Here is a 19,858-nt window from a genome sequence, read left to right on the forward strand (position 1 = left end):
CCTTGGACTGCAAGGAGATCCAACCAGTCCATTCTGAAGGAGATCAGCCCTGGGATTTCTTTGGAAGGAATGATGCTAAAGCTGAAACTCCAGTATTTTGGCCACCTCATGCAGAGTTGACTCATTGGAAAAGACTCTGATGCTGGGAGGGATTGGGGGCAGGAGGAGAAGGGGACGACAGAGGATGAGATGGCTGGATGGCATCACTGACTCGATGGACGTGAGTCTGAGTGAACTCCGGGAGTTGGTGATGGACAGGGAGGCCTGGCGTACTGCGATTCATGGGGTCGCAAAGAATCAGACACGACTGAGCGACTGATCTGATCTGATCTGATGATCCATACTCAATACCATGCAGACATTATGTATCAGTTAAAGTACAATCTGTTCGGATAGTTCGGCAGAATCATACAGAACCATTTCAAGTGTTTTTAAAGCACTTTTAACTCCAGTTTCAAGGTATTTTTAGCTTTAATATGAGCTGGTAGAACACAACTCCAGGGGTCCTTTCAGGTAGCCTGCTAATTGTCTTCCTTTTCACCCACCAGGTTGGGAGAGGCTGCCCCAGCCATAGCTGGCAAAGATTTTCCTCTGTTCTCTTGGGGACTTCAATCACTTCAAGTTCTATGTCTAAGCAAAGAGCTAAAACTAAGGTCCTGATCCTTCTCAAGTCCATCAAGCTCTTCCCTGAGGATGATATGTTCAATAAACGTTTGTGACATCAATGGGATTAAAGGGGACCAGTGTTTTGAACCATTTCTGCTCTCGGTTTTGTTTTTTTTTTTGGTCAGGGAATTGAGGGATCAAGATGACAGCCTTAATTTTGGACACACAGGAGATGCATCGAAGGCAGAGCTTCCAAATGGAGATTTCTTTGATCAACTAGAACTACATGATGGGAACTGCAGAGACAGGTGTTTTAGACACCCTTTGTGCTCCCTCTCCACGTCTCCGTGTTTCAGCCCTTGCTCTGTGTTATGAGAACCTCCGGGCGCTCATGTATGAGTAACGTCAGTGTACTCAAGAGCTGGTCTCTAGGGGCAACTCTGGTCAGTGAAGGATGGGAGCGAATACAAATGCTGCCCTCTTCTCTAGGTCAGCTGGTAAGTCCACAGGATTTCTATCTCTTTGTCAACAAGTATCAGAAGAGGCCCGAGTTGCTTCTGGCAGTTGATAAGCTATTCCTACCTTCCCGGCTCACTCTCTTTATTCCTGTACCTTGGGATTACTTCTCAAAAGTAAAACTTCCTGCAAACAAGCCCACATCAAGGAAGCCCACATCACAGACTCTGCTTTTCAGGAGAAATCCAGGGGCTAGAGATGAACAGTAACAGACAACTAGTGAATGTTCAGATGACAGAACACCAAGACACTGGGCACTTCCATAAAATTAGGGTTGAGATGGGTGAAAACAGCAAACAGGGACAGATCCATCACTGTAAGGAACAGGAGAACTGTGATATAATGGGGAAGCATCAGAGAGGCTGACAGGTCAGTGTATTGACACACTTACACTTCCACATTCTAAATTCTAATCTACACGCTGTCCATTTATTTATATTCTGCCATTAAGAGTCCACCCTAAAGGAAATCAGTCTTGAATATTCATTGGCAAGACTGATGCTGAAGCTGAAACTCCAATACTTTGGCCACCTGATGCGAAGAACTGACTCATGTGAAAAGACCCTGATGCTGGGAAAGACTGAAGGCAGGAGGAGAAGGGGACGACAGAGGATGAGATGGTTGGATGGCATCACTGACTCGATGGACATGAATTTGAGTAAACTCTGGGAACTGATGATGGACAGGGAGGCCTGGTGTGTTGCAGTCCATGGGGTTGCAAAGAGTTAGACATGACTGAGAGACTGAACTGATTATGATGTCATATCCTGGTTAAGATATTTCTTGATGACATCTCCCTCTCCCTACCACTACTATGATCAAATATGCAGAGGAAGGGAGAGATAGAAACAGAAAAAAAGAGAAATGGGATATGTGAGAGAGAGGACTGCTCTGAACAGCAAGGCACCAGAAAATACTGATATTCTATACCACGTAATTAATTTGGGTCCGTATGTGCTAAATAAGATATTTTCAATTTTCCAGTTTCCTTAGCTTGCTTTTTCCAAATGCCTTTCCTATATCCCCTAGAAACATTACCCCCTGGAGCTTTCAATCACCCCTAAAAATAGAAGCTCTAGGATCCCTTCAAATATTAGAGAAAAATGGGATCTTACTTAATAGCTCAATGGAATAAAGGTGCTGAATGGCCAACCATGAAAGCCATGGAGAATCTTTTCAGTCATCTTGTTAGCATTTCTTCCCTTTTAGGGAAGCTGTTTTTCATGAACACAAAGAACAAAATGCAAGAAAGTACTCAGATTTTTTACCTTGAATGGTTTCAGTACCAATTACATACACCCGGTTAACTGTTCATTTTTCCATTTCCCTTGGCATAAGTATGTTTAGAAGTGGTCAGACTTCCTGTTTTTGTGGTTTCTTCAAAGGATATAGAAAGCATGCAGATAAGGGATGTCCACAGAACCAATAATAGGGTGTCAGACTTCTTCCAAAAGTCACTAGTAGTATTGGCGCATGGGTCACAAAATGTTAGTATTATAAAAGAGCTACATTATATAATCTGAATGCTACTACCAAACTTTTGCATTTTAGAAACTTCAATGTACTCTTCCAGATGTTTTAGAGGTTAGTGGTGACCCAAGGACAAAAGAGCAGATAAAACAAAGGAGGGTCTTGGAATGCAGGAATGGAAAAACCAGACCCTTATCATCCTTCCCTCCCCCATGTTGTTTCTATTAATGGATTTCAAGTCCTCCTGAGCAGTATAACCTGTCTCCCCTCCTACTTGAGAGAAGGTATTTGCTTTACTCTTCCCTCCATCCAGTATATGTGCTTCATCCAATCAGCAAATGACCCACAAGACCCGTATCCCACTCTTTGTACCCTAGAAATAAAGACCCCTGTTCAATGTCAGTTCTCCCTTGAGCTGGCCTGCTGTTCTAACAGCATCTTCCATTCTGATAAACTTTATTTCTCTCTCATTCTGTCTCATGTCTGGAAATTCTTTTCCAACCCACACCCAGACCACAACAGTTAGTATAATAAAAGACTCTTACTTCCTCATAAGCATTTGATCATACCTAAAAAGAAAAAAAGAAAAAATTTCCTGATAAAAGACGTATTGAGGGCTTCCCTGGTGGCTCAGTGGTAAAGAATCTGTCTGCCAATGCAGGAGACACGGGGTTCGATTCCTGGCCCATCTGGGAGGATTCCACATGCCACAAAGCAACCAAGCCTGTGCACCCCAACAACTGAGACTGTGTTCTAGAGCCCAGGAGCCACAACTACTGAAGTCCACGTGCTGCCACCAGAGAGTAACCACCGTCCCCCACCCCACACTGCAACTAGAGAAAAGCCCTCACAGCAACAAAGACCCAGCACAGCCAAAAATAAATAAAGTTTTTCAAAAAGAAAGACTGAGCTTTTGCCTTGCAAACCTTAAACATTTTCATGCAACAAGAACACCACAGGCATTCATGACTTGTATTTTTCTTTTTCTGTACTTTGGCGAACTGGTTTTTCATGAGAAATTTCCAGCTTTTCCATGAAAATCTGAGGATAAGGTTTAACCATCTGGTGTTAAAGAATATACTATACGATGCTAAATTCAGAAATGATTTAGTTCTGTTCCAGGTGGGGAGGACAAACTCCAGCTGGGTAAGGGCAAATGAATGTTATAAAGTGACTAGCAGAGTCACTTTCTTTTCATGAAGAACTTTTGAGTATACTAGGAACAGGCAATCCTCAAGACAGGTATGGCTGTCCCTCCCTTTCCAGTTTTTATGAAGATATTTCTGATGCAATTAACTATAGTGACTCTTGAAGGGAGAGGGGTAAAGGTGGAATGTCATCATTTAAAGGTCATCTGTGAAAGCACATTCCATGTTACCATTTTATGTTTAAAAAATGAAAAATCATCTGCTACAATACCGACACAAGCAAAGCATGCATCTATAGGAGTCAAACTCCATTTATTCTACCAGGTTTCCTAAAACGGGGAGGCTGGCCACTGGAGTGCTAGGGGAGAAGGCGGGGAAAGAGGGCTGGTATAGGCTCAAGGTCACCTACCAGCAGGCAGCGTGCTTGCAAAAGGTCTGCAAAGCGCTGCTCCAAGCCTCTAGATCCTTCTGGTCCACTCCTACCTACGTTATCTCTTCATCTCAGTTCTTAAGCATTTCCTTTTCTGTCACCATGGCCTACATGGAAAACTGGCAGAAACTCCCTCATAACTGCTCTTAGATCACCAACAGAAAAAGAAGGAAACAGCAAGTGAAGAGGAAAGAAGCAAAGGGAAAGGAGAAGACAGATGGCAACATGTCCTAACTTCCCCAATCCTGTTACTCCTCCCATCACAACTGAACAAATAAGCACCAGTTCTTGCTCTACCTCTTCATCCACAGAGGTCGTGCCTAGTTCCCTCTCCCCAGCTCTTGCTCTACCTCTTCATCCACAGAAGTCGTGCCTAGTTCCCTCTCCCCAGCTCTTGCTCTACCTCTTCATCCACAGAAGTCGTGCCTAGTTCCCTCTCCCCAGCTCTTGCTCTACCTCTTCATCCACAGAGGTCTTGCCTAGTTCCCTCTCCCCAGCTCTTGCTCTACCTCTTCATCCACAGAGGTCGTGCCTAGTTCCCTCTCCCCAGCTTTGTCTACCTCTTCATCCACAGAGGTCTTGCCTAGTTCCCTCTCCCCAGCTCTTGCTCTAGTTTCTACAACCCCAGCTTCACTCCTTGGCTCAATCCAACCAGTCCTGGTCCATACGACAGGAGCCAAGAACTACACAAGGGAGGGAATCCTTGTAAGGGACAAGATGAAGATAATGAAGTCCCTATACCTTGTTAGGCCTGGTGAAGCAGAGATATACACCCCAGCTGACAAGCAGAAGGTTGACTACAGTAAGCTTCAGTGGAAACCTGTTACTCTGGCTTCAAAGCAATGATGTACATCTGGCTCTGTGAAAACATCAGGAACTCCTAATCATCAAATAAAGGTTCAAAGGCATAGTTCTAAAATTCAAGCTCAATTTGTCCTGTTCTGAGAAAAAAGGAAAATATATCAAGAAAAGTCTCTTTTCCCTCATTGTCAAAGAACTCTTCAGGAGGAGATATCATTACAGTTGCTGATAGTCTCAAATTTACTTCTAGCTTCCTGGAAAATAGAGGTCATTGCAAGATGTACTTATGGCTTCCCCCCGCCCTGCCCCCTACCCCCCATATTCTAGTAGGTAGAGAAATAAACAAGGGAAAAGTCAATGTCAAATCCATTCCATAGATGTATTTTAGGATGAAACTGTCAGGTTTCACAAATTGTAACCAAAAGTTTCTCTAATGTTCAATGATAGCTAAGTTAAATGAGAAGAAAATGAGTTACTGATACATTATGTATTTATTCATTTTCTAAATAGAACCTGGATGAGGTACATAAAGTATCTAGTTGGGATTATTGTATGTTCACAGATTATACATTAGGGCTTTGATATCTAAAAATTCATAAAAATGACAAATAAACAAACCTAGGCTCATCTTAATAAATATAGACTTTGAACAGTCTACTAACTGGGCTATAAAAACATAAGCAAACTGTGATAGTGTACTTCAAAGTAAAACAGAAAGCAGAAGAAAATTCTACCATACAATTAGTATAGTTTTTGTTATTATAAAAAACACTCCAGTAAATGACTTATCTTCATAATGGTGATATGGCACCAGAAGTTAAGAGTTTGGGGTTGACTGTTTAATATGTAAATTTTTAGAATTTCAGATAAGGTATTTTTTTGTTATAGTATCAGAAATGAATTTACCTAGAAGCACTTTAGAGACTATACTTTGATTCTATTTTTCATGAATAATGATAGGGATTAAGAGAATTTAAATCAATTAAAAATTGGCCTTAGGTTATTCTGATGATTTATTTGCACAAGCAGAACAAGTGCTGAAAGAGTATCAATTAGTACATATTCTCTTGGTATGATATATAGTCTGTAAAATGTGACCAGAGCCTCTGACGTTAAGGTTTTAAAATCTACTTTCAAATTTACAATCATATAAAACTGGTGAATTAGTTTATAAACCCAGGCAACCAATAATGCCTATAAAAATTTACCTGGTCATCTAAAATTGGCTACTGGCAGTAATAAGATTAAAAGCTGGAAATGTTTGAGCTGAAAAATTTCATTAAAATTAAAATTACCAAGAATTCTTTCTATATAACTTAATAACCTTTCTACATAACTTAATAATCATACTACTGATATAAATAAAATATAGGACAGTTCAAAAATAAATATTTCATTTATATCAAATGCAATTATTTGAAACCATAAATTTTTTTGATTTATTTAAAGAGAGATTTTTCTTTAGGAACCCTTAACAATATCCACACTTAGGCATATCTGAGTTTCTGGGCAAAGCCCTCACCATGTTTTTATGTATACTTGATATTACCAAAGAATGGCCCAATTTTTGCCATCAGAAATAGTCACTGCAAGTCATCAACAATCAAACTCTATAATTCTTTTCACTATCACATAAATTTTTAAAGTGGAATCAGACAGCTATTTCAGGATCTAATCTAAGAAAAAGGTGAATCACTGGAAAAGCTCTGCTGACATGCTGAGAGTACAGAGAGGATGGGATACAAAGTTGAAAGTTTAATTTTAATTAACTAATTCATTAAAAAACAACACACCCTATTCTTTTACATTTCTAGAGGCTAGAAGTCTGCAATCATTTCCATCTGCCAAAACCACTGTGTGGGCAGGGTCATGTTCCCTCCACACTGTGGAGGGGAGAGCCCACTTCCTGGCCTTTTCCATCTTCTTTAATTTTTTGATGTGGACCATTTTAAAGTCTTCATTAAATTAGTTATAATATTGCTTCTGTTGTTTACCCTTTTTTTTTGGCCAAGAGGTCTGTGGGATCTTAGTTCTCTGAAGAGGGATTGAACCCACACCCCCTGCACTGGAAGGTGAAGTCTTAACCACCGGACTACCAGGGGCTTGTGTCTAAAAAGCTGAGATTTTAGAAGCCACCTGTAGGACTGTCAGCATGGCACATCAGGAAAGGATTGGCGGGGCATGCCAAGGGAGCAAAGGATGGGAACAGAGCCTCAGCCAGATCTAGGCCACTGAAGCCAAGGGAAGAAGCAGCTCGACCTGGGAAAGGAGGATGAGGAGAGACATTTGTGCAAATGGTGGTATTTCCATGTATTTACCTGCCCTTTCCCAAAAGGTGCTTAAGTTCTGTGGGTCTGCAATAACAGATTTGATTTGATGAGGTACATAGTAAATTAATAAATCACTAGGTTTATTTCCAGAGATTCTAGATAACTTCAGATTCACATTTATATCACTGCTTTTAACCCTCATTTTTTTGTGAATCCCACTTTTTCAGAACTATCATTAGATTTATATACAAAGGAGCTTCTAAGAAAGTTATTTCCTATGTATGTTAGAAGCTTTCTGGCAGTTTGGAATTTTAAGCGAAGACTTATCTTACTATTTTGTTGGCAAACATGTCTTTATTACTGATAGCGTATATAATGTACACTGTGGTTAAAATTAATAGCACCAGATTCTGAAGTGAAGATCAAAATTTGGATTCATGAAATGCTGATTTTTTAAAGCATTCTGATGGGCAAAACTAGGATGAAAATATTTTGTGGGAAAATAAGTTATATATCAACAAAAGTGTGTTTCTTTGAAAAATTAAAAGAAATATGACTGAAGGTCTTTTCAAGGGTTATCCTAATGCAAAATCCCTCTTTAAGTAGAACTAATTTAAAGCAGTGCATTATTATTTTGTTTCAAACAGGACAGGGCAAATATAAATATGTAAATAATTTCTTATAACACTTTCCACAGTAACTTCTTTCACTTGATAAAATATTCAAGTTTAAACATTTCGAAAACAAGCTAAAGCAAGTTAGCTTAACTTGTATGGAAAAAAAGCATTCACTAGAAGAAATTTTTATTTAAGAACATATTGAAAATTCTCATCAAATTAAAATTAAATATTAACAGGGAATTTCATAAACACCAACACTGAGGAGTGTCAGTCTTTGTTTATGAACTTCCACTTCTCAACATTCACCTTAACCAACCACACTCACTACCACCACTGAGAGAATGCAACTATCAGTCTCTATCAAACTGACACTGGGAGGAGATGGTGAACAATAACACAGTATCTTCACACATTTCACCCATCCTTAACCTCCCTTTTAGGAATACAGAGCCCACCACACCCGTCTCCTCCTAGCCTTCCAAAAAAAAGGCATTCACAGCTGGGTGTCTATTTCTTTAATGAGGTTACCTCCAAGCTGATGTAAGCCAGTAAGTACAAGTTTTCTTGGGGTAAGAATAAAGAAATCTAGTGAGTCCAGGCTCTCAACTTCCAGAGACCTGACATTTGTATCCTGCCTCATCTCCACACCTGTCCTTTCTAACCTGGTTATTATGGTATTCCTGAATTTCCCTGGTAAAGGATTTCTTATCAGCCTGCCACTTGTAAAAGTCACGCTATTAACTCAAAGTGTCTGAAATATCCGAGTAGCCTGAAAATTGTACTACACTTAAAACATTAAAACGTAAGGTACGATAAGAAAGAAAAATTCTTCAAATCCCACCTGATGATCCAAATATATGGTGTTCCTTTGAAGGTGATGTGAAAGGATTTCATTCTAGTAGACGTCAATCAAGAAACAAAGGGACAGAGAAAGAGGGTGCGGAATTCATGAAAAAGTCAGTTTTGAAACAGGAAAAACAGGTAGTCTGCCACCACCTATTATGTCACAATACACAACAACTTTCACACATGCCCCCCCATAAATGGTACAGATGACATATTCCATTACTATAAAAAAAAAAAAAACTGTTCTGTAAGAAATTATGTAGACATGCATATAAGCTGAAACAGTAAACAGAAAAATCCTTCAAATGGCTTTAGCAGACTCCATGTTAGAAACTTTACATGTTAATTCTTTTCTGCAATAGAGGACTACTTCTTGGGATGTTTATAACCAGAGACTATTAAACCCTTTGAGAAATGTTTCCGTGTGTTCATTTTTAAAATTGAGAACACAAGGAAATTGATCTTTGGCAATGAAAAGGCAGCATTTGTAGAAAGATGATCAATTCTCCACTGGTTACTTTATGGGAAATGACAGGACTATTCAATCTGGTTCATCGGAGTTGCGGTGTTTGGTGGATGACAAAGCTATTCTGAAGTCTTATTTGCCTTTCCTTGCTCACAACCAAAACTTGGTGGGTGAGTGGGTGAAGGGAAGGCTGAGAAGAAATGTACTCAGCCCACATTGATAAGGTATGACCAAAGGAGTTCTCAAAGGGTCAATAGGAGGTCCTGCAATGGTAGCATGGCTTGTGCTCATGGGAATGACGCAGGTCGGACTGACTGACGATGAGCGGCTCAGAGTGAGTGACGAGAGCAGACACACAGACACGTGGCTCCAGGGCTGACCTTTGGGCTGTGGGCCTCGAGTTTGAGCTGCATGAGCTGTGCTAAAGTGTGCTCCCGGATACTACTCAGCTCCGCCTGCTGCCGTCTCAGCTTTATGAGCAGCAGTGTAAGCTCCTCGGGCTGAAGGAGTACAATTTAAGAATCCAAACAGTGGAAAACAGATTAATTGTGGTCTTAAGTGACAGATATTAAACCAAGATTTCTTGGCAAGTTTCCGATTACGGCTGACATCAAACATAATGCCTAGGCACTATGATGATAGGTTCTACATAAATGCATAGATATCCAGAGAAATAGAAGGAACAGTGTTACTTGGTAAGGTACAGCAAAACAACAGTATATTCAGGCATTTTCTCAGAACTCATGAGAGACTATTCATACATTCAGTATAAAAAAGCATAACACCAAAAAAAAATTTGTACATGAGAGCTATAATTAAAATATATTGTCATGAGTTGTTTAAAAATGGTGTCTAAGACTTTTACAGCAGTAGAACAATACCTGCATGCCCAACACTCTATTTTAGAGAATAGGACATAAATGCAAAGAAATAAAATTCATGTAAAATGTGGATGACATCTTCACATCATTAAGTTTAGTTAGCACCTGGGATCTATTAATTGCTTCCCAGTCATATTTTTAAATGTCACTGTTAGTGTTTTCACAGGATATTTAGTATTAACCAAAAGACCAAATTTTTTTTAAAAGGAAAAAAAAAAAAAAAAATATATATATATATATATATATATATATATATCTACTACACGTAGAAAGCTTCCAGGTGTGCACAAATCTCCCTTCCATGCTCGGAGGACAGCACAGAACCTTTCGGTTCCTGACTGGTTATTCTGATCCCTGACGGGGAATCAACTTTCAAAGGTAGATAAAAATTGCTTAACAGGCCGATCTGATGTATTTTTCTTCATTAGAAATGCAGTAAAGTGTGGTCATCGACAGTCTTACAGGCCATAAACTAGTGTTCCATGTTTTTTTCTGAGCTTTGTTATGATTAAAAACCACACAGAGTCCACAGGGAGACTCTCTTCACTTAAGGGTTGCAAAGTGCCCTGAAAATGTCCAAGCCAAAAACTGTTCCCAAGACTGACTTGCTTTGCCAGCACCATAGCATCACACCCACTCTCTTCTGTTCTGTTTGTTATTGCTCTTTATCTTTCATATAAAAACAATTTTTAGAGACACAAATAATTTTGTAAGAAGTAGAAGTATAGTTGATTTGCAGTATTATGATAGTTTCAGGTATACTACAAGGTGATTCAGTTATATATATGTATTCGGATTATTTTCCATAGTAGCTTATTACAAGACATTGAATGTAGTTCCCTATGTTATACAGTAATTCTTGTTGCTTATCTACTTTATGTGTAGTACCCTGTATCTATTACAAATCAATTTTAACTGTTATTTGAAGTTATGTTAAAAGTTCCTGCCTTCAGGTGGAAAAAGATGTCAAAAGTAAACCATCATTACTACTGGATCCTCAGGATAAAAGTGGGTATCTATGCAGATGAGACAACAGCCTCTTCTATTAAACAGTCACAGAACGTGTGTGCGTATAACTTAAAGAAGACATTTCTTAACCGAAAACAAAGAACTGCCTTTGCTCGGATGCCAACTACATGCTGTGATCTCATGGCTGTGGGAAAGTCCGTATCTTATGTCACTATATCCCCAAGCTCTGAGAGATCTTGCCAGAGAGAGGGGAGGGTGGAGTAAGGGATTAGACAGTCTAAGACCCAGAGTGGTGTTTGACAGAAATACTAAAAGAAAAAACCTTAAAACTCTGGCTTACTATTTATGGAGTTAAAGAGATTTTCAAAAGGATGAAAGATTCCAACAAATCTGCCAGATATTTAGATTTAAGGCAAAATAAAAAGGCACAGTGGACTCCTCTAAAATGAGGCGGTGACACATAAATTTTATCCTAAACAGCCACTAGAGGGAGAAAGGGAGAAGGAAAGCTCAATACAGGATACTTAGCGACTTAGCAGCAGCAGCGTTAATGTCCATCAGATCAACAATATTTTAAAATTCCAACAGTTAAAATTCCCTAGTTTTAGAGAAGTATAATAGTATCCATAGCCTTTAATAAATAAAGCACAAGTACTTCAAAACCAGGAAATCTTCCTTATATCTAAGCATGTAAGAGATGAAATAAAAAATGTTTGAGAAATACATGTAAGATGAATTTGTTTTGATTGTTACAGGACTTTAAATAATGGACAACTATATGGTCCTCATCTTCACAGAAACTGAGACTAAATACTAGTATTAAAGCATAGCTCCCCTGATAGAAGAATGCAATGAAATTTTGAGAAGTCATCTTTTCTTTCTAATTTGAAGAACAACAGTGTTCTGGTAACATAACTCCTTCTCAATTTGAATAGAAATAACACTGACTATGAACTGATCACAGTAAGCCCTTGCTTGAACCTAGGATCCGGGACAGTCTCTCTGTATAAATATGTAAATCAGTTTCTTTTCTGCTCTAAAGTAGTTAATCTACATAAAAATCCACCGGAGAAACTTACCAGGCCTGTGGTTTGACTACACACACAGCGTTACTGGATTTGTTCCCCTAATGAACCACTCCAACTTCTGTTTTAAGGAAAAGGAAACTAACATTCAAAGAAGTAAAGAAACCCTCCCAGGTTATACAGTAAATGTGGAAAACAGCATCTTATACCGAGTCAGACATTTAGCGAAAAGGAATCAGGCAGACACTGATGTGGCTACATGGTTGCAAACTCTACCACTGAGCATCTCTTCCACAAAACTGGTAATGGTTTTTCTCTGAGAGGCACCTCTCTGAAAACTCAAGCTTAAAAGCTGTGTCAGATACATGCTATCATGTGCAGCACATAAATAAAACATGATATGGTAAATAAAGATATTGTACTCACCGTTTTGCCTTGGAGGCTCTGGGGACTAACAGACTGTAAAGTGAGGCCAGCTGGCATTGACCTCCGGTCAGGCACGTACATGTGCTAGGAAGATAAAGGTATGGTATAAATTCTGTGGTCAATGTCAGTGATGAAAACTGTAATATAAAATGCCATTTAAAACTGCTACTAGTGCTTATGAAAGAAGACAGATACTAAAGCTTCAGGACTAAAATACACACTCTGATTGACAGAATAATTCTATATAGTCGTTTGGCTCAGTGGTTCTCAAACTTATTGGTCTCAGGATCCCTATATGGCCTTGCATGGTTGCTAAGTCACTTCAGTCGTGTCTGACTCCATGAGATTCTTATGGACTGTAGCCCGTCAGGTTCCTCTGTTCATGGGTTTCTCCAGGCAAGAATACTGCAGTGGGTTGCCATGTCCTCCTCCAGGGGATCTTCCCGATCCAGGGATCAAACTCACATCTCTTATGTCTCCTGCACTGGCAGGTGGGTTGCCTGGGTACCATCAGCACCACCTGGGAAGCCTTCTTTCTGTCATTAAAAGAAGATTTTCATGACAAGAGTGGTATTCTTTTACAGTTTTGCAAATCTCTTTAATGTCTGGCTAGATTTTCCTATCTGCTGCTGTATTCAATCTGTTGTGATAATCTCTTTTAGGGGAAGTACATGAAGAAAATCCACCTTCGATACAGGTATTTGGAAAAGGGAAGAGAACTTGAATAGTTTTTTTTGGATATTTGCACATGTCCACATTTCAAATGATCCTTTTACCCATTCTTGGTTTTGTGACATCAAACACAGGTCAGGTAGGAAATACTGGCTCAGTAAAATATGTAGAGTTTCCAATGGCTGGCACTTGTTTTTCACTATATGAGATGAGCAGCTCCTATCTGTTAATACCATCGCTGATCTTTAAACACTAGAAAGCTGTCAAGCTCAAAGAGGCAGGTACAAGATTCCCCAAATTCTAATTTTTGCTTGAAAGCTCAAGTGGTGTCATTGGTGACAAATATCGTGGGCTGCCTTCCTTGAAGTGACAGGCAAGCGTTCCACTCTGGAAGTGTCTGTCAAACATCAAGTCTGAACAACTCTAGTTTGTCGTTCGTTCTTTCAAGTAAAAATGGTGTTTTATACATATATATATTTTTTTTTTTTTTTTTTTAAAGAAGGACCCAGGCTCTGCACCCCAGTTAGGAGGCTGCGGTATCAGGTGGTTCCAGGCGATTCGAGCTCCAGCCAGGATGATCGAGGTTGGCTACAACAACCACCTGGGGAAGAAGGTCTGCCTTAAACACAGGGCTGCTGACACCAGTTGGGATCTCAAGAACCTGATCACAGCCCAATCTGGCACCCGCTGGAACAAGGTCATTTTGAAGAAGTGGTTCATGATTTTTAAGGACTGTGTCTCTGAGGGACTATAAGATCCACGATGGGATGAACTTGGGAGCTTTATTACCAGTAGGGCAGAATTCCTCTTCCCTGCCCTTTCCTCTTCCCCCTCTTTCAACCCCCACACTAGTATGAACGTTTGTTTTTGAAAACTCATGCTAATAAAAACTTAGAGGTTGGACTTCCCTGGTGGTCCAGTGGTTGAGAATCTGCCTGCCAGTGCAGGGGACACAGGTTTGATCCCTGGTCTGGGAAGATGCTTCATGCTGCGGGGCAACTAAGCCCGTGTGCCACAACTACTGAAGCCTGTGTCCTAGAGCCTGTGCTGCACAACAAGAGAAGCCATGGCAATGAGAAGACTGTGCACTGCAAGTAGAGAGGAGTCCCCGCTGCTCGCCACAAGTAGAGAAAGCCTGAGTAGAGCAGTGAAGGGTTAGCAAAGTCAAAAATAAATAAAAAACAAAACAAAACATTAGAGACTGAAAAAAAAAAAAAAAAAGGAGCTAGTTTAGCTTGCAACTCAAATAACCACGCAAGCATTTTTCTCTGAGACAACCATTAGTACTTGGGTATGCAATAGACATGCTTTAAGTACATTTCCCATTTCATCACACAAACACTATGGGATGAACAGTCAAGACTGAACACAGTTTTCTTTTACTGTTTCATGCCGGGGATTGAGTGAGAGTGAGCCTTTATTTTTACAGCAAATCTGTGACAGTGAAATATTACAATGACCACTCACACTCTGAGCCATTGCCTTGACTCAGGCTAAGGCGCTAGTGCTTTTACCCAATTTTCAGTGTTTTCGCACTGGTAGGAAATGACAACACAGTCAACAATGCCTTATTATTATTATTACAAAAACAGTTCTGAGCTTATCAGAGACGCCCTGAAAGGCTAATGGGTACCTCAGGTAATCCCAGGTACTCCCTAAGGGTCCATGAAGCTTATTTTGAGAACCACGGATCACATCAAGGAAGATGATAGGACAGTTACAAAGAAAACTTGGCAACACTGGAGAAGATTTTCAGGAGGACCAGATGTTAGCTGACTAGGAAAACTGGCTAGACCGCACACCCTCATCTCATATTTGCTATTGAAACAGATGATCAATTTTGACCATGAGAACACTGTTCAACCATGCACTAATAATTTGCATTTGATCAGATTTCTCTTGAATATTGTTAATAATTTTTATTAGCCTTCGGATGTACGAAGTGTCAAAACACTGAACTCTGTTACAAGGACATTCAAAGTGAGCCTTTTTTTGGTGAGACAAACTAAAGCTTCTTTCAAAAGAAACTTTTTGATCGACTTATTAATTCCTAACTAATGCTTATTTATGGAAAAATCAAGCGAACGCTTTATGCAATGATGTAACTGAAGGAGTCAGCCCATCACAAGGACAAGAAAAGGCACTTTTGAAAATAGCATAAAGCGAGAGGCTCTTTAGAATTTAAACAAAGGGAAAGAAAAATTCCTTTTCACTTTAGGACAGACATTAGGATTTGGTTGCAAACACAGTGACTAATCAAAACGATCTGCTTCAGCACTGTGAAAAGCTGATCGATGCAAGGTGTTCCAATTTCACTTCAAAAAACCTACTAAGCAAGACTTGAACCAACTTAGCTGCTGCTGCTGTTTGTTTATTAGCTAAGTTGTTTCCGACTCTTTGTGACCTCATGAACTGTAGCCCATCAGAATCCTCTGTCCATGGGATTCTCCAGGCAAGAACACTGGAGTGGGTTTCCATTTCCTTCTCCAGAGGATCTTCCTGACCCAGGGATTGAACCCCTGTCTCTTATGTCTCTTGCATTGGCAGGTAGATTCCTTACCACTTGGGAAGCCCCTAAACCAACTTAATATGTGCATTAAAGCATGATCTCTATATCTTAATTTAAAAAAATATATATTTGGAGAATTCCCGGTCAGACTAGTGATTAGGACTCTGCACATCACTGCCGAGGTCATGGATTTGATCTCTGGTAGGGGAACTAAGATCCCACAGGCTGCATGGTGTGGCCAAAAAAAAAAAAGTATATATACCAGTAAGTGATGTTACTTTAATATGCAACTGGGCACCTGAGGAGGTATTTCAGTATGCTGTATCTTCAGCTGGTGGTTAGAAGATGAGGATCATACTTTTATCTTAGCACAGAACATGAAGAGCCTGACAGAAGACTGTAGGGGTGCTACAAGAGGCAGTGTAGAATTTGCAAGTGTGCATAGGGTCAATCCAAATGCAGGCGGTCTTAACCTACAGGGAAAGCTGATGAGAGCCACTCTCAAGCAGAGAGGAATACATAATGTATCCATTCCAAAGAGCTGCTCCTGAGAGAAGTCCTGCAAGCTTAGGTTTTATACATGAGAGTCTGACATTGCAGAAAGTGCTTCATTAATTTTTAAAACAAACAAAAAAAAGCTGGTTTTGCCTGCCTCCTGCCCATTATCTTGTCTCTGGCATTCACAAGAAAGAGCAGTGTACTATTAATAGAAATAAAAGGCTTCTCGCGCGGCTCAGTGGTAGAGAACCTGCCTGCCAATACAGGAGATGTAGGTTCATTCCCTGGGCTGGGAAGATCTCCTGGAGGAGGAAATGGCAACCTACTCCAGTATTCTTGCCTGGGAAATCCTATAGACAGAGGAGCCTGGTGGGCTACAGTCCATGGGGTCACAAGAGTTGGACATGACTAAGAGACTAAACAACTAAAAGTAAGCTGCAGCATCCTCAGAGGAGCAATGAACCCTGATGAGCAGATGTCTTACCTTGGGATGATGCGCCCGGTGCCTGCGGTCCATGGTCATGTCTCTGCGGTCCATGGTCATGTCTCTGCGGTCCATGGTCATGTCTCTGCGGTCTATGGTTACGTCTCTGCGGTCTATGGTCACGTCTCCCCTTTGAATTGGCGAAGACACTTCCGACCTGTAGGTCCGCTGAGGGGAGAAGCCCTGATAGGCGGCTATGGAGCCGTGGGAGGGTGACGTGGGGATGGAGTGCATTGTCTGGTCGGAGATGTTAACCATGGTTTTAGGGCTGGTCAGGGAGCTGTGGCGAGGGAGGGTCCCCTGCTTGTTGTAAAACTGACGCTGCTGCCACTCATACAGCTGCCACATGGTGTCATCCCGCATGGATCTCCGCTTCTCCTCGGCTCCGGGTCCCGCTGTCTTGTCGTGGGCCGAGGGTGTTATGCTGCAGATGCTCTCCGGCCTGGTCTTGCTGTTTCTCGGGAGGGTTCTGTAGCCTTCAGGGTAGCGGGCCATGACTGGGGCTCTGTGGCTTGGCATGTTTCTTGGCAATGTTTGGTAAGAGATTACTCTGAAATAAAAGAACAATTGCAACATAAAACCGAAGGACAGCTGCTTTCCAGATAGTAAATTAGAGTACGTTTTTTTCTTTTTTTCTCCCCTCCTGGTAGGTAAAATGTATACTGAAGATTCATTTTTTTTTTTAAGGTGACTAATGAACAGATTTATTTTTTTTTAATGAAATCTAATTTGATGGATTGAATATACTAAGTCAACAGCATCTGTGTTGCTCACATAAAAGACCATTTATTCCACACAATGTATGGTTTGGTTTCAGGAAGGAAGGGTACTATACTTTTTCCAGAAATAAAAATGTTCAAGATATCAAGTCCGTCCTCATGTCTTACTTGTTTTTACATAAATAATCTCCTAGAATCTCATCTTTACACATCTCAGCAGAATAGTTAATTTCTGGGTGTGGATGGAACACTGGAGTTTTTGAGCTTTGCCTACAGAGCATGGAGACTGGAAATGAAGGACTGCAGGTGGTGAGGCTCTATTGTACTACGTCCTTCTGAAAGCATAACTGTTTACGGGAAGAAGTACATGAATCAGTACCTTTGTGGTCTGAAGGAATCATTTCCCTGGATAACTTCTGAGAAATAAAAATGACTCAAAGCTAAAGCTAAAAATTTATTTTTTAAAGACAAAATTCTTCAACATGCTATTTCAGACTCAAAACTGCAGATCTCCAGAATAGTATGATGTTTTAATACTTGTGAACTTTATTATTAATCAAGTGGGAAGAAGCAGTTGGTCAAAAATCAGGAGGGCCAAGCTTGCATTCTTGTTTTCCCCCCAAATACAGAGACCTTAGAGGAGTTAGTTACACCTCTGGGACTGAGAGAAGGTTCAAGTGTGTGGGGGGAGGAGACTAAGAAGAGATTATATTCCTTTCAATACTTGGGATTAAAGAAGAGTTAGTGGCCTCTTACTTCCTTAAGCAGCAATCTACTCTCTTTATTATGTCAATGATTCCCTTTGAGACTTAAGATTTCTCAAGACTTTGAGATTCAATGAAAAAGCAAACTCATTCTTTTATTTAAAAATTTTTGCCAAAAGTATGGAAATAATTTTAAAAAACTTTACTATTCTATTGCAATAATATACTTAAAGATAAAAAGATACCCCTAAATTAGGAAGGGCATAATCTTAAAGTGCTGGGTGCTACTGAAATCTGGCCAGCTGAAATGTTTTGGGATTTGGCTTTCTCATCTAGAAGAGGATTTGATCACACAGTGGTCTTACAATTCTAAAGTCCCATGTTTTATTTTGTATTTTGAAATATTTCCAGTTCCTTCAACCATTCTTTTAACTGAGTTTTCTTCATCTTGCTGAATGTCCCTCAGCTTCTCCATGTCTTGAGCTGAGCCACAAGGGAAGTCCAAGTATACTGGAGTGGGTCGCCTATCCTATCTTCAGCGGATCTTCCTGACGCAGGAATCGAACCAGGGTCTCCTGCATTGCAGGTGCATTCTTTACCAACTGAGCTATCAGGGAAGCTCATTAATCTAAAACAGACTTGCTCAAAATTAACCCTCCCTCTCAACACACACAAACCACTTCTGAGAGCCCAACCATCTGACAACTTTGGAGTGGGGGAAGAAGGTACCCCATACTCTGATATTAGCAGTAAAAAGAAGTCTTTTTACTGCTTTCTCTCCATGTAAATTTCCTATTTTTTCCCTGCTTGATCTCCCTCCGATCCTCATCTTCTCTGCTAACATGGAAGCCAGAAACTGAATAAAGTCCAGAGCTGGCAACCCCACAGCTATGTGCTTAGGAAGCATGTCAGACAGGGGAATGATTCCATTCGATAAATTCTGCCCTAGTGCTCCAGCAGTGTACTCCAGCTTACCTTGGTTATTGGGCCACTCACAAACTTAAGAAATACCACAGACACCTTATTGTGTAAGAAGCTCTGGATTAGGCACAGAACTGTATCAGAGTAACAAATACCAAAAACATAAATGATATTAACTTTATGTATGCTGTTCAGAAATATGTAAAAAGGTAATTTATAGGTACATAAAGGAGGGTCACATATTTTCGGTTTAAAGCAAATGAAAAACTGCCTGTGGACTAACGTTTAAATTCCAGTTCAGAAATCTGACGACACAGAACTCGGGCATCCACACGAGCTGGACCCTGTGGCTGAGATGGCTACTGCACTTGGATCATCTAACTGCGTGATCGACAACGGCAGGCGATTTTCCTACCAAGCTTGGCTAATTAAAAGTGACTACAAAGTGTAAAGGGCTCTTCTGCCATCTTTGGAACTACCTTTTGGAGGATTTTAATGGAAAATCTGTTTATCATCAAGCAAGTTTATTTCCACCCCATATACTTTCTACCACTTTGAGACCTTTCTTAAAAAAACTAGTTTCCTACAGTGTTTTTCTCCAAAGAAATTCAAATTAAGCAAACTGTGATTTACTTTTTAAGTGAAAGCTTAAGTAGCTCTGTCGGCGCCTTCATCAGGTTTTGTGCCCCATTCAACAGCACCTGCCTGTCAAGCGCCCTGAAAACCCTGACACGTGAGTCTGCCATGCAGAACAATGGCTTAGGCCCCAGCATCTGAACGGGACCGCCCCTCACAAAGGAACTTTCAGGCTCTGTTCACGGATGCAGGCACCTACTATATGACTACATAGGAAACCTCTTTTCTTTCTATTAGAACT

The 19,858-nt window shown here is 40.3% G+C and overlaps 1 protein-coding gene and 1 pseudogene across 13 annotated transcripts in view; one reads left to right on the top strand and one right to left on the bottom strand.

Moving 5' to 3' along the window:
- PLEKHA5 (pleckstrin homology domain containing A5) overlaps positions 1–19,858 on the bottom strand; it is a 262,192-nt gene that overhangs the window by 59,959 nt on the left and 182,375 nt on the right. For 7 of the 13 annotated variants that reach the window (XM_086401860.1, XM_086401859.1, XM_086401872.1 and 4 more), the window contains 4 exons: positions 16,638–17,187; positions 12,475–12,558; positions 9,554–9,673; positions 8,703–8,756 (listed from right to left, as the gene is read on the bottom strand). In XM_086401860.1, the coding sequence (XP_086257986.1) occupies positions 8,703–8,756; positions 9,554–9,673; positions 12,475–12,558; positions 16,638–17,187 (808 nt within the window). The remainder of the gene's footprint in view (positions 1–8,702; positions 8,757–9,553; positions 9,674–12,474; positions 12,559–16,637; positions 17,188–19,858) is intronic. The other 6 variants (XM_086401863.1, XM_086401867.1, XM_086401866.1 and 3 more) reach the window with 2 other exon arrangements.
- On the top strand, positions 13,721–14,049 carry LOC147372607 (ubiquitin-like protein 5 pseudogene; annotated as a pseudogene).

Source organism: Bos grunniens, chromosome 5 (assembly GCF_055505025.1).
Source record: "Bos grunniens cultivar Pamir isolate PY7600 chromosome 5, Bosgru_T2T1.0, whole genome shotgun sequence".
In the NCBI taxonomy this organism is placed as follows: domain Eukaryota; kingdom Metazoa; phylum Chordata; class Mammalia; order Artiodactyla; family Bovidae; genus Bos; species Bos grunniens.